The following is a 14,653-nucleotide window of genomic DNA, read 5'->3' as shown; positions in this document are numbered from 1 at the left end:
TCCCTCAGAGCCGCCTCACCTCGGGTGCTCACCTCACTCACGCTCACATTGTAGCCAAAGGGGCTATCGATGACGGGCGGGTTGTCGTTGACGTCAAGGATGGTGACCCGCAGGGTGTGCTCTTTCCTCCGGGGGGGCACGCCACCATCCGAAGCTTGGATCTGTGGTGGTAGGCAATTTTTCTCCAAAATGCCATTTCTAAGCACAAAGGGCAGGGGAGCATGGCAGGGCTCGGCTCACCCGCAGGGTGTAGTGATCGAGCAGCTCCCGGTCCAGCGGCCGAGCCACGAGCACCTCTCCATAGGTGTTGTTAGTGGTGCGGATCTCAAACGCCTGCCCCACATTCCCTGCTGTCAGTGAGAATGTCACCTGGAAGCGGCCAGCAGACAGAGGAAAATCATCAGCAGGTGATGTGACTCGGAGATCCCCTACGGGAGTAAACCCAGCAGCACCTTGGGATGTCTCAGAGCATCTTCAAAGGCGTAGTGTGGTGTGTGTCAGGGGTATTCAGCCACCCCAAAGCAAACTCCCCCGGCCTCACCCACAGCCTTCATGCAATGCTTGGCATGAAGGGGACACAGGGCAGGGGAAGGGGCTGGAGTGGTGCTGGGGGAGGATGCACTGTCTCACCTGCCCATTGCTGCCTGCATCAGGGTCACGAGCCAGGACCACAGCCACCCTCCTGCCCACCGCGCTGTCCTCTGGAACGCTGACGGATGAATCGGAGGTGATGTCGAACTGTGGGCTGTTGTCATTCTCATCCAGGACCGTGATGGTCACCTGTGGGCATGGCAGAAGTGAGACCCCCGGTAAGACCCCCAGAAAGCCCTCAGTCCTTGCACCTCCATCCCCCAAAAGTGCCAGCAAAACATGTGGGGTCTTGTCCCCATGGGGGACATGGGGGAATGCACACAGATACTGCAGGCTACAGGTGTGGGTTCACCCTTGGCAGCAGAGCAGAGGAAACCCAGAGAGATCATGCTTTCGAGCTTGCTGGATTTTTCATCCTGGAGGCGACAAGGGAGTGGGCTACTTTAGCCACCATTAATTGGAGGAAATGCTCTCATCGCCTTTTGCAATTGAAGATCTGCATGAGTGGGAGAGGAAGAGCAGTTCTGTTCCCGGGACTCTATTTATGGCTTCCTTCGGCCACAGGTGTGGCAGGGCTGAATGGAGCTGCTGTGGTTGTTGGTGAATCAGATTCAGGGAGAGCCTGGTGAATTCTGCAGCTGCTCCTCTGCAGATGCCACCTGCAGCTTGGTGCTTGGGACAGGTCCTGCCACCGACAGTGATGGTGGTGTGGCACATATGCTTACCTTCTGTGGGAGGAGAAGCAGAGAAAACAACAAAAAAACAAGTTAGTAGGATATGGAGCACCCCAGCCCACCAGGGCAGGGTCTCCCCTCACCACCTCTTTCCTCCAGCACTGCCTTCAGAGGCAGCAGGTGCCCCAAGATATGGGGTCTTGGAATGCAGAGCATGCCTCCAGCTCTGAAACTCCTGTGGGGCCCACCTGGCCCAAACCAGCACACTTTTATCCCTGCCCACAGAGCCACCCTCTGCGGCAGGGAGATGCAAATCGCCCCACTCAGCTGCCCCTGAAACTGCCAAATATAACGCTGCCCTTCAGCACTGCAAAGTATTTCAAGCTCCCCCAACCAAGTTTTATCTACCTGAGAACCGGTGTATTTTGGTAAGTGATCTGTAAAGTCTACAGGGCTGTGTTTTAATGTCTTTTGTTTTGTTTTCTTTTGTTTTGGTTTATGTGTTACGAGAAGTCTGATCCTGTGACACACAGAAGCTAAAACTCAGCTGTCTGTGCTTATGCAAATGCAGGATTTCCCCCATATCTGGGTTTTCAGAACCTGTTTTTTGGGCTGGAAATGGGTCTGCCAGACCCAGCAGATCTTGCACAAAAAGAGCCAACATGATTACAGCATTATGAAAAACCTGTGTGATAACCTGGCCAAGGGAGGGGAGAGGAGCCACTCACCACTGTGGAGTCGACCTTTGGCCCTCCGTCATCGGCCACCACCGTCAAGGTGTAGAAATCTCCCTTCTCCCGATCCACTTGGCCTTTCACCGTGATCACCCCCTGCCAATGGCCAAGAGTCATGTCCCCCCAGCAGCCCCAAGGCACTGGGGACAGCCCAGCCCAAAGGGCAGCACCGCGCCTGCTTACAGTGATGCCGTTGATTTTGAAGAGAGAGAGTGCCTGGGCGTTGGTGTTGGGATCAAACTTGTAGGTGATCTGGTTGAGGTTGTCGATGGAGCGGGCCTGGACACGGAGCACCTCGGATCCCAGCGGGATGTTCTCCATGATGACAGCCTCATAGCTGCTGTTGGAGAATTGCACAGCCTCATCCAGCTCATTCAGCAGGCTGACGTACACGCTGCAGAAGCCCTGGTTGTTGGGTGGAGCCTGGTCTGTGGCTGAGACATTCATCAGGTAGCTCGTCTTGGTCTCATAGTCCAGGTAGTCGATGGTGGTGATGAGACCTGTGCTCTCATCAATCTCAAACTTCCCTTCGGCACCCGACAGGATTTGGTAGCTGACCAAGCCGCCGTTCCCTGGGGAAGAGCACAACCATGGCACTCAGCATCCCAATGAGGCAGGACACCAAGCCCAGGGCTGCAGCCCAGCCAGACCCTACCTGTGTCCCTGTCCGTGGCCCGCACCACGGCCACTGAGGTGCCAATGCCGGCCGTCTCACGCAGCCCCAGGCGGTTGTACTGCCGCTGGGTGAACACTGGCACCTCGTCGTTCACATCCTCCACGTACACGATCACCTGCAGGCCCCGAGAACATGAGAGAGAACTCAGCCAATGGGAACGGCTGCTGACTGCTGTTTTGATGGCCTGAACCCCCCAAGCTTTCGCAGAGGAATGCAAACGTGGGTCATGAATTGGGAGGAGCACTAAATCCCTGTATTCCTTTCCTCCTGTGGTGGAACCCATCCTCTGCAGTCCCAAGAGGACAGCAGCAGCATGGCAGCAGCTAACAGCACTGAAAACTCGTCTCAGATCACAAATATGTTCCCAAGATGTCTCACTGCTGCTAACGCTTGTCATCTGTTTGCATGTACAAGGATGGCCTTGCATGCATGGAGGACCTGGAGCACATCCAGAGAAGGGCAGTGAAGCTGTGAGAGATCCGAAGCATGTGTCTTATGGGGAACAGCTGAGAGAGCTGGAATGGGTCAGCCTGGAGAAGAGGAGGTGCAAGGGAGACCTCATCCCACTCTAAAGCTCCAGAAAGGAGGTGGTGATGAAGTGGGGGTTGGCTTCTGCTCCCAGGTAACAGTGATAGGATGAGAGGTGACAGCCTCAGGTTGTGCCAGGGGAGGTTCAGGTTGGATATTAGGACACATTTATCCTCCAAAAGAGCACTGATACCTGAGAGGGCTTTTCCAATCTGAATGATTCTAAATGCATTTTCTGGCATTCATCTGCCGCACTGGAGCAGTGTTATGAGGGATCCATCCTTCCCTGGTGACAGGCAGGTACAGCTCAGTCTTAATCCCTCTTTGGGATCCTCAGCCCCAAATCTCACTGCTGGAAACCCTGCAGTGTGGGAGCGCCGATGGCTCCATGTGAACTGTGCAAACCTCACAGCCCACGGGTCAGGCTGTATTTTCCCACCTTCCCCCAGGGACAGCCTTTCTCCTCCTGCTTTCCTATGGGGGCTGTGGGCACATAACACTCTGCTGGAGCCCCCCAACAGATTGGTAGTTCTAAAAATAAAGGCGATCGGACTGGAGGGATGGGGTGGCAGATCAGGGTTCATGGGAAACCCTCCTGAAGGAAGGAAGTTGCTGTATCACTGCTGAAGATGATTACATTAGTCCTCTCTTAATTAAATAGATGCTTGACTGTGTGGTTTTCAGCATGCAGCCTGAGCGCACCCAAATGTCACAGGAAAAAAAGAAAAAACAAAAAACCCAAACCCTCTTCTTCTCCACCCACAGAGACTTTCCGTCAGCGTTTCCAGGTCTCTTGGGCTTCCTGCACGCCTGCCTCTGCTCAGCGAGGGCTGGAAATTACAGCTGTCTGATGCAGCATCCCTACAAGCTGCCTTATGCCGGGCACGTACCCGCACGGAACTCCTCATGGGGCCGTGCTCTGTGTTGTAGGCTTCCACCTCCAGGACGTGAGAGGAGTTCTGTTCACGGTCCAGGGGCCGCACGCCACGCATCAGCAGCCCGCTGCTGGGGTTGATCCGAAAGTTGTTGTGCTCATTCCCTGGGGGTGAGGAAGGCAGAGTGGTCATGCAGGTGTTGCTGGCCTCCAGAGTGGAGTGCCCATGTGAACCTGGCCTTACCCTTAACGATCCTGTACCACACTCTCCCATTCACGCCCTCGTCTGCATCTGTAGCTTTCACCTTCATGAGGAAAGAAAAGCAGAGGTGAAGCTTGCAGATCCTTCCACCCTGCCCAGCTGTCATCTGCGAGGCGAAGCAGGTTACCCTGCCCTCATCATCTCTGCATTACAAGCTGAGAGTCCAAATAGGAGTTTGCTTCTTCCTGAGTGCACTGGGTGGCCTATCCAGCTGAGCAGCTCTGGGCTACTATGCACTGTGCAAGTGACATGGAGCTCCTGGGAAACCTAGCACAACGGTCCCCTCTGGTGTCCCCATGCGACAGTGCAGCTCTCTGCCCAAGGATATGCTTCCCCATAGGGATCCGAGCCACCCCCAGGTGAGTGAAAAAATCCCTGAAGAAATTACCCTAATGAACCTCAAGTCACTAAGTCAAAGTGTGCTTAGCAAAAGTGTGTGCTTAGCAAATGCCAGAATGAGGGCAGCTTTGGTCACCCTGCTACAGCAAGGACCTCCTCCTAGGGACAGTTGGGTCCATCAGGGTACCCGGGGTCACGGGTACCACCATGGCCCCAGATGCGTGAGCCTAGGGTGCAGCTCTCAACTTCTGGGCCACACAGCTCTCGTGCCATTTGCTGGCCGTGGTTTCGTCCTGCGTCACACAGCCAGTGAGTGATGCTTCTCTGCTCTGACGCAGTATCTTGCTTTCCACCCTGCTCACCTCCACCTCATAGTTTCCGATCAGCAATTAAAAACATTTAGCTAGTGCCTTTGGAAACCTTTTTTTTTTGCACATTTGACCTGGCTGCTGCCTACCCAAGCCTTCCTACCCTGGGATGGGGACGACACAAGCAGACCCACAGCTTGTTCAGAACCAACTCAGAGGGCGGTGAGTGCACTGGCACCTACTGGCTGTGGGTGCTCCATCCCTGGAGGTGCCCAAGATGATGGATGGAGCCCTGATCTGGTGGGGGCAACCAATCCATGGCAGGAATTGGGGCCAGATGGGCTTTGAGGTCCCTTCCAATTCAATCCTGGAAATCCCTGCCCTCAGTTCCTTCTGGGAGACAGCCATCCAAGGGGCCTCACAAGCACAAGTGCTTTTCTCATCTTATGAATAAGCGGAGTGAATTTCTTACTTAAGTCCCATGAGGCTCCCTGTCCTTGCTTTTTTCTCCCTGACACTCTCACCATGCATTCACAGGGAACAGACTGGTGTTGAGAAGTCACGTGCCTGCACGATGCTGCTGGCAGCTGGGATGTCCTCAGGTACACTAGCTTCATAGCTGCTCTGAAGGAAGATGGGCCGGTTATCATTGACATCCAGGACAGTGACATAAACAGTGGCGGTCCCAGTGCGGCGGTTCCCGGTGGGGCCGTTGTCTGTGGGGGAGAAAGCAGGGCTGGGGTTTGGTCATCCCTGGCTCTTCACACAGGGGGGTTGGAGGGCTAGAGGTAAGGGGTAAGCATGGGGCAGCATCCCTTCTGCATCAACATGGAACCTGTAGGGCTGTGATCCCAAAATTTCTGAGCAGGCTATTTTTTTTTTCTGCTCAGGAGGGACGTCGAAGCCTTCTGCAGGCAGGTACATCACTTCAAAGCTCTAGGGATGATGGACAAGATGCATTTGGTGCCCTCTGCCTATGCCAGGTGGCTTGGGATGAATTGGCAACCACTGAGCAGAAGCCCAGCAGCATGGAAGCAATGCTGCAGTGCTGGAACAGATTGGGAAAGGAAAGCCCTGGGATGGGACCCGACAAGGGGTGAAGTGGCTGTCCACAAAAGCAGCTGTGGGATGCCCAAATCAAACACAGGCAGCTCAAAGCTTTCACAGAAACAGGGAGGAGCTCTCACCGATGGCCTCCAGGATCAGTGCATACGATGCCACCGTCTCCCTGTCCAGGCTCACGACTGTCCTGACCACCCCATCCCTGAAGCCGACGCTGAATTTGCCATCCTGGTTCCCACCTGCAGCAAAGGACAGGGACCAGAATGTTGTTGTCACCAGTGCAGTTCCACGGGTGAAAATCAACAGAGACCAGATGCAGCCCCTGGATATGTGGTGCTACGGGAGGCTTTGAGATAAATTATGCAGATGCTGCATCTCGTGGGTTTAATGACAGGGTGTATTTAGGGCTAAGGGTTTCTGAATCCCAGCCCAGCGGGAGCCAAGAGGGGAGCTAGAGCAGGGCCGTGCAGCAGAGGGCGATACCACACAAGTTTTGGGATCGGCAGCACTGACGATGAGCACTGGTGAGACTCAATCTTTCTCTCATCATGTTGGCATTGTGTCCCAAAAGCTGTACCTTTCCCAGAAGGTGTACCTGCTCCCTATGCTGATGGCCAGAATGGAAAGCATCCTTGGAAAAGAAACCAGATCCCCCTGCAAGGCAGTCTGGAAAAACATCGTCAGGATGGAAAGCTCCCCAGCTGAGTGAGATGGGGTCAGCAGCTGTACCTGTGATGAAGTAGCTGAGCTCAGCATTCAGTCCCACGTCAGCATCTGTGCAGTTGAGTCGGACCACTTTGAAGTCCCGGGCCACATTCTCAGGCAATGACACGTTGTAGATGGCTGGGAAGAAGGTGGGGCTCTCATCGTTCACATCCAGCACTGCAAGAGGGAATGGAGATGAGTGCCCCCAGGGCTGCCCTCCTTCTGCTGCCCATCTCCCCAGAATACCCCTGGCTGTTCTGAGGACCCTGTGGAATCCCTTGCTGCCAATGGAAATTTAGACATCTGGGGACTGGAGAGGACCTGATGTGCCCACCTTTAACAGTGAGGGTGCTGGTGGAGCTCTTGGAGGGCGTGCCAGCATCGCTGACCACCACACGCAGATAGTACTCAGCGATCCTCTCCCGGTCCAGCACGGTAGTGGAGATGATGAGCCCGCTGGTGCTGTTGATGAGGAAGTCCATACGGGGCATCCCCACCTGCATGCGATACGTCACCCACCCGTTGGGGCCCTCATCCAGGTCAATGGCCAGCACCTGATGTGGATAGGATGGAGGGAGGGGTAAGCACAGTGACTCCAATCATCTCCTGAGTGACAAAACCCCAAGCTCTGTTCCCAGAAACCTCAGGTTGAAACAACAGAGCTTCAAGTTATTCTCCTTGCGGGTACCATGCTGTATGAAGACAACACAGGTTCCCATGGACATCTCCATTCATAGTGGAAATGATGACATTCTCCAGCAGTGGTGGGATGAGCTCACCTGGAAAACAGAGGTGCCAGCAGGAAGACCCTCAGATATCTCAGCAACGAAGGGCAAGTTTTGGAAAGTGGGATCATTGTCATTCAGATCCAGCAGGTTGACAAACACTGTGGCACTGCTCGTGGCTCGCAGGGGTGGCCGCCCACCTGCAGGAATAGGATGGGGGCCAAGGTTAATGCCTACAGCCCCTTGGGAGAATGCATTGTCCCCAAGCAGAGAAAACTCTCCCTGGAAGCATGCAGGGTCTGGCCGTGCACGTGGCTGACGACAGTAGCAGCATACATCTGTCCTTATACCTTTCCTTATGCCAGCTTGGATGGGATGTTACAGCACAAACTCAGGAAGGGGCAGAATTAAGGCTAAATGTGCTTCCAGGACACCAGCTGGACAGTGGGGAATTTATCCTAATTAACCTTTTTTCTTTTCCTGAAAATGACTCTGTAAAATACTGTTCTCAGAAAATTTTAAAAAAAACAACACCCCAAAACATAATCACGCGACCAGCTCTATCTCCCTTACCTGCTCAGCTGGCTTCCCTAGCTACTGATGGTGGCCTACAGCCATGACATCTTGCCAGCCCTACAAGCTCCACAGCCTCAGCTTTAAAAGCGTCCCTAAACTACAATAGACCTATGAAGCCTAAGCATACATTGCATACAGGCAGCAGTGTTGCTGTCCTCTTCCAGCCTCTGGAAGAGGAAGCTCATGCCCACCCCTTTCTGTGCGTGCCCAGTAAGGTGGTGGCCCCAGCTCTGCAGCATGCCTCAGGCTCAAGTGCCAGGTCTCAAAGACCAGCTGGCTCCACTCCCTGAATCAAACACTGATATCCTCCCATGACTCCAGCTTACAGTCGGTGACCGACACCACAATCCTCCGCATCAGCTCAGCCTCCTGTGGGTTGGGGTTCTCACGGTCCAGCTGGACGCCGGAGGTGCGGATCTTGCCAGAGGTGCTGTTGAGGCTGTAGAACTTGTTGGGGGGGCGGATGCTGTACACCACCGTGCCGTTCTCCCCCAGGTCTGGATCTACAGCCACCACCTGAAATGGAAACAAATGGAGCTGAGAGACGGGAGTAAAAACAAGAGTATCCCAGGTGGAGATTCACTGCTGTCTGTTATAGTGGCTGAGCCTCCACTGGTAGTGTTCTCCTTTCCTGGACATTTAGTGCTTCCTGTAATGTTTTTAATTACAGGGGGCATTTACATATACTCAAAGCCCAGAACAACTTCACTTGTATCTTCCCTGGCTCTTTCTGTTCCAGCTGAATTTCCATCCTATGGGTTGCACAGCAATTACTTTCCCAGCAACTAATTTGGATGGTGATGCAAGAGGACTTCTCAGCTTCTACAGAAGCTACCTGCCACTCTCTGGAGGAGAAGTGTGGGAGAAGCACGGTGGAACCCACACAGGTCCTCCAAAGTGGGGCTGGGGGCTGTGAGTCACCGCTGCAAACCTTGCCACCTCCTGCTCTCCTGCTGAACCTTTCTTCCTTTTTGCGCCAGCTTTCTCTTGCAGCCTTCCCTGTTAAACAGTTTTGTGGATTCTCCTCACTTTCCTCTCATTTATTTTCTGTTTCGTGCCCGTCATTTTTCTCCCAGTGTGATGGAGTGCAAGCCTCTTACTCTCCTTCTCTTTTATTTCACCAGCGGGATTTGAAAGGCTGTAAATCAATGTCTTTCAGAGAGGTCCTTGAAGGAGGTTGCAAGCGAGGCTAAGAAAAGGAGAACTTGGCCAAAACCCACACAATTGCTAAAACAATAAAGAATCCCAGTGGAGAGGAGGAACGCATGGGATGGGCAGCAAGGAGGAACCTTTTGAACCAACTTCTGTAAGGCTTACTGCAGGCATAAGGGAGGAAGGCTGGGCAGGTAGGAGGAGGCTGCCTGAAGCTGCCTCTCTGCACATGTACCGTGGTGACGTCTGAATTCGGGGGGGTCATTTCCACCAGGTTGATAAAGTAGGGCGCATCCTTCCAGGTGGGGTAGTTGTCATTGATGTCCAGCAGCGTGATGTTCACCTGCAGGAGAAAACAGGCTCAGCTGCTGGCAGGTCCATGTGAGGACCTGGGTGGATTTTTTTTGTTCTAATTGCAATGTGTTGCAGAAATCCTTTTTTTTTTTTTGGCCTTTCAGTGAAGCTACTGACAGAACATCCTCTCATCTACAGCTCCAAATAGGAGCCCACCACCCCGCAAGCTGTGCATTTGCCTAGCCAGGGCTGCAAACTCTAGTTACAGCCTTTCTGGATCCCACACCTTCCAATGAACCTCAGTACCAATGACAGTTATTCTGGGGAGCTCTTTGGCACTACCACAGTTCTTTGCTGTTGCATGGGACATCTCTTCTGCAACCCAACAAAGCATCCCAGGAGAGAGAGGACCCAAAGGCATTAAACCTTCCAACCAACATTAGGCCACAGGAGATGAATCCTTGGCTTCTGGCCTCATATTTCCAAAGACTTCCATGAAAAGGTTTCAAATGATGGTAGGCCAGTGAGGGGCGAGGCAAAGCCATTGCCAGGAGGATTCAATTTGCCTGCATCTCTGCTAGTACCTTCCAAGGAGCCCAAGAATCAAAAAGCAGTTGGAAATCCTTGATGCAGGCAGTGTGTGAATAGCAGTCATCAGGAACAGCTAAGTGCTCCTGCAAGCTCTCTGACCAAGTGTTTTCTTGAGAAGCACTAATAAAGGGAGCCATGCTGTGGGAGGAATGGGTACCTGCAGCTGTGCCCGTGCCAAGGGATGGACACACAAAGCACAGGAAGGTCAAGTGGCTCTGTGACAAATGGCTTGCTAGGAAAGGGAGCCTGATTTCAAGGTCCTCCCACTCTGAAGAGTCATTCTGCAGCGGGAAGCAGCCCGGAGTGATGGGCAGACACTACAGTGTGCTCCATGTGCCCTCCAAGCAAGGGGCCCTGGGGCCATGCTCACCATGGCAATGCCTGTCTTCTGATGGTGACCCACACCCCCATCCACTGCTCTAACAATGAGGATATATTCAGATTTGGCCTCCCGGTCCAGCAAGGATGTCGTCGTGATCTCTCCTGCAGACAAAAAGGATGAGAGAGATGAGGGAGGACATACGGTGAGTTACCACCTGTAGCTTGGGGAACTGGTGAAAACAGAGTTACTTCAAATGGAGACTGATTCAGCTTCACACAGATGGCGAGGGTTTCCTGGAAGGGGTCTACAGCCAGAAATGTAAGAAATAACCATGCTCTCCTACCCTTCTGGAGGCTGTAAGCTGCTTTGTTCCCCTGAACCAGCAAACTGCCTGTTTCTCACTCAGGGCCTGAGCTATAAGGTGTGCCTTGCTGTGTATGGAGGTGCTGTTGTGCCATGGGAAGAGCTCTTTCATGGGAAGAGCAAGAACTGGAGAGGAAAAACTAATCTAAGCAAGGAAAATTTGTAAGGCTAAAGGTCTTCTTAAAATATGTCTGACTCCAAACTCTCACGGCACCAACTAATCCCTGTACTGAAAAAATTAATCACAGGAAAAGTGGTTTAAGCGCACAGATGTTGTAATGATGGATGTCTCCTGTCCACAGACTTGCACCCAAAGGACAGCACATCCTCACAGAACAGGTACAGGGAGTTTGGATGTCTCACAGATAGGACTAGCTTCTCCACCACCCCAGGTTACACTATCATCCCTTTCCTCCCTTCCAAGCACCCATGTGCCTCTTTTCTTGCAGGTGCCATATGGAAAAGAGGAGGTTCTCTCTGCAGTATTTGCTGCTTTGTCAGCATTCCTGCCCTTAATGAACCAAAAAGATGTCAGCGAGGAAGGGCAGACAGCATCTCCTGAGCTAAAATAAGCCCTTGCAGTCAAACTGCCAGCCTTTCCTCAAGCATCACAACCTTCTGTTGGGGCCTCTCCCAAAAGTTTCACAGTGACCAACCTTGGGGACTGAAATTTGGTGACTCCCTTACATCGTGTTTTCCATAAGCAGGCTAAGGGGAAGGAGGAAGGAAGAGTGAAAGGGGAAAAACAATAGGGAAGAAAACTGGGGAAAAAAGGGACTAGACTGAATGGAAGAGTTAGTGTGTGGATGAAGGCTCACCCGAGCGAGCGTTGATCCGAAAATGAGAGGAGCCCTCCAGGGAGTAGATGATTGACTCCTGCCCATACTCCCTGGACCGGTCCAAGTCTGTGGCATTGAGGAACAGCACGGTAGCACCTTGCAGGGGCAGAAATGAGGGTTGGAGGAGGCACCTGCCCCACTGCTCATTGGCTCAAGGACTTGGCTCCTCGCCTCCCCAACAAACATTCGTGTACCCCAGGATAGCTGTGGGATTCCCAGGTGACTATGCGACCCCCAGGGCCCTCCAGAAAGGCTAGAGAAGAAGCTGTATTTCATACCTGCCATGATGTCCTCCATGATGGCTATCACGTAGGAAGGCTTGCTGAAGGTCGGTGGGTTGTCATTCTCATCCTACAGCAAAAAGAAAGGCAAGAGGCTGGCTGGGACAAAGGCACTGTGGGTGAAGAGGTACAGTGCAGATACAGGCGCTTGTATCACACGGCCAACTCAAGGCAACAGTGTAAGGAAGGTGGGATTAGGGCTAAGGGTAGAGGGGGTCTAAACACCAAATCTAATAGCCCATAAAGGGAATGGTGGAGCAACCAGGACATTAAAGCACTGTGTGGATTTCGTCACTTTCCTGGGGCTGTTCCAGAGACATTTTCTTCATGGAGGCTGCTGATGGGCCAGTAGGCTCAGCTGCTCCTGCTGCCACCAAACTGGATATTCAAGGCAATTTCACGTGCCAGTGACGCCTATTGCACCGTAATTGAATTGCCATCCTCTGCTCCCATTTCGGGAAGCAAGTGGTCTGTAATCAGCTGGAGCATCACTCAGCATTCCCTGTGCCTTCTCCGAGGGCAATGTGGAAACTGCATCCACCCTCGTGGAGCATGGGGTGACTGTCACAGGGCAAAGCCAGTGGTGGGGGAGAAATGCCCAACCAGACCCCATGCACTCCATCATCAGCTTTACAGATTTCTGCAGAAATCCCCCATCCTTTGCACGCTTCCTGTTTCCGGCTCATCGCCCCAGTGAGGACAGCAGTGGCAGTGAGCGCAGCGGCAGCTTATTAGCAGTGATATTTCCCTGGATCTCGGCGCCGCGCACTATTAGTTCTGACTCGGCAGCTCCCTCTACAAAGCGTATTGTCCCCTTATGGGAGATCTACAAGGCGAGTTTGACTTCTTTATTAAAAACCAACAAGCAGAGGAGGAAAAAAAATTGCCTCCCTCCCCACTAGCTCTTGTTCTGCCTTTTCATGTCTCTTTTTTCCCGAAGTGCTGTTGTCAAACACCTCCTTCTCGTTTTCTTTCTATTGTAAAAGGCAGGTGTGTTCACACTGCTCAGTGGGGGCTGAGGTGATGCCCCAGCTCCACCTGCCATCTGTCCCCATCATCAGGTTCGCATTGTACTTACAAACACCTCGATGGTGACGGGGACAGTGCTGTTGAGTGGTGGGTTACCAGCGTCCTTGGCCATCACGGTCAGGTAGATGACCCCATTGGCTATCTGCTCATAGTCGAGGGGGTGATTCACACTTATCACTGAAAGGATGTAAGGTGGGAGGCTCAGCACAAAGTGGGGGACATCCTGTTGTCACCACCCAACCTGCTGTCCTCTTGTCATTTCTCTCAACAGCAGCGCTTACCTCCATATCCTTCTGATACCGTGATGTCAAAGTACTCGCGGAAGGCAGATGCCTGCACGATGCTGTAGGTGATCTGGTTGTTTGGAGGGGAGTCCTCATCAGATGCCTACATAGACAGAAGAGAAAGGTGAGCACAGATGCTGCACTGGCCATGCAGGGAGTGGTGCTGAATGGGGACTTGGCCCTGGCTGTCCCTCACCCGGAGCCGGACCACCTGGGTGACAGAGGGCTCGTTCTCTCGCAGTGCCCCCAGGTATGCCTCCTTCTGGAAGGTGGGCACGTTGTCATTGACATCCAGGACGTTGATCCTGATGCGCCCTGCTGTCTCCTCGCCGCCACCATCCCGTGCAATGACAGTCAGCGTGTAGCGCTGCATGGTCTCAAAGTCCAGTCGGGCTATCAGCAGGATCACACCCGTGTCCTTGTCCAGTGAAAAACTGGGGAGGGACAGGAAAGAGGTGAAAACCTCGGTGACCACATGCTGGAGACAGTGAGATGTTAGTCTCCAAATTTTGGATAAGCACCCTTACCCCAGTGGTTCAACCACACCTACCGATCGGGGTCATCGCTGAAGAAATAACTGACTTTCCCATAGCTGCCCACATCATTGTCAGTTGCCTGAAAAAAAATCAAAAGTTAGTTAACAAATAATGCTACTTCTGGGAATTGCACACACCAGTGAACCCATCACAACTCACAGAAAGCTTAATTTATATTCACACCTCGGGAAGTTTCATGCTTTCCCAGATGACGTGGCTTCAGGGTAGGCTGGTGGCTGCTCAGCCCAGCCCCTGCCCCTTCCAGGAGCACCCACAGAAGGCACTGCCTCCAGCAGCCCTCCAGAGCAGACAGGCAAGCCTCAGCCTCTTCTTCTCCCCCCTTTTACCTGCTCCTTCCCACCTACGCTGTTCACTGCTGTTGAATACCCAATGGATCCAGACTTGGACTGTTGGGGCTTGCCCAATTTCTGGGGGAATTTCTGACCAGCCACCTGCTGCAGATAGCATCCGTCCAGCAAGAGTGCTCAGTGCTATTCCCCAAAACATTATGCCTGCTGCCTTTCACTGCCATGCTGAGCTGACGTGGAAAGAGTGCATGAAGGCAGATGAGATTTTAAAGAAAACAGAGAAGAAAAGAGCTGTCTGCTGCGAGCAGCTCCATTTCCACAGGGGAGAGAAATCCTAATCAGAAAGCCACAAAATAGGCACAGGAGAAGAAGGATGACCTGGGAAGCCCAAATCCTGCAAGGCTTTGCCACTGGAAGGCTTTGCCTCCAGGCGAGGTATGCAAGGCACAGTTTGTGAGCTCCAGAGGAGTGAGACGAGATTTATGTATGTTTTAAAGTCTTTTCTCTAATGAATATATAAAATATGCATGAACGGAGGCAAGAAAAAATGACCAGAAAACTTTGTATTTAGATGAAGGAAGTGGAATAAGAGTCCAAAAC

General features: G+C 52.7%; 1 protein-coding gene across 1 annotated transcript in view; it reads right to left on the bottom strand.

The window, feature by feature from the left end:
* CDH23 (cadherin related 23) overlaps positions 1-14,653 on the bottom strand; it is a 127,620-nt gene that overhangs the window by 26,132 nt on the left and 86,835 nt on the right. Inside the window, exons 14-36 of the mRNA XM_042818469.1 lie at positions 13,760-13,824; positions 13,406-13,643; positions 13,207-13,312; positions 12,975-13,102; positions 11,894-11,966; positions 11,595-11,711; positions 10,462-10,574; positions 9,442-9,549; positions 8,381-8,570; positions 7,533-7,678; positions 7,088-7,307; positions 6,778-6,930; positions 6,174-6,287; positions 5,554-5,702; positions 4,322-4,382; positions 4,094-4,242; positions 2,655-2,790; positions 2,183-2,571; positions 1,994-2,095; positions 1,317-1,319; positions 631-780; positions 241-369; positions 33-161 (exon numbers count right to left, since the gene is read on the bottom strand). Of these exons, the coding sequence (XP_042674403.1) occupies positions 33-161; positions 241-369; positions 631-780; positions 1,317-1,319; positions 1,994-2,095; positions 2,183-2,571; positions 2,655-2,790; positions 4,094-4,242; positions 4,322-4,382; positions 5,554-5,702; positions 6,174-6,287; positions 6,778-6,930; positions 7,088-7,307; positions 7,533-7,678; positions 8,381-8,570; positions 9,442-9,549; positions 10,462-10,574; positions 11,595-11,711; positions 11,894-11,966; positions 12,975-13,102; positions 13,207-13,312; positions 13,406-13,643; positions 13,760-13,824 (3,168 nt within the window). The remainder of the gene's footprint in view (positions 1-32; positions 162-240; positions 370-630; positions 781-1,316; positions 1,320-1,993; positions 2,096-2,182; positions 2,572-2,654; positions 2,791-4,093; positions 4,243-4,321; positions 4,383-5,553; positions 5,703-6,173; positions 6,288-6,777; positions 6,931-7,087; positions 7,308-7,532; positions 7,679-8,380; positions 8,571-9,441; positions 9,550-10,461; positions 10,575-11,594; positions 11,712-11,893; positions 11,967-12,974; positions 13,103-13,206; positions 13,313-13,405; positions 13,644-13,759; positions 13,825-14,653) is intronic.

Source organism: Centrocercus urophasianus, unplaced genomic scaffold (genome assembly GCF_019232065.1).
Source record: "Centrocercus urophasianus isolate 14NV4802_14NV808 unplaced genomic scaffold, USGS_Curo_1.0 seq_17, whole genome shotgun sequence".
NCBI lineage: Eukaryota > Metazoa > Chordata > Aves > Galliformes > Phasianidae > Centrocercus > Centrocercus urophasianus.
Note: the sequence above shows the minus strand (reverse complement) of the source record. Positions and strands in the feature narration are given on the sequence as shown.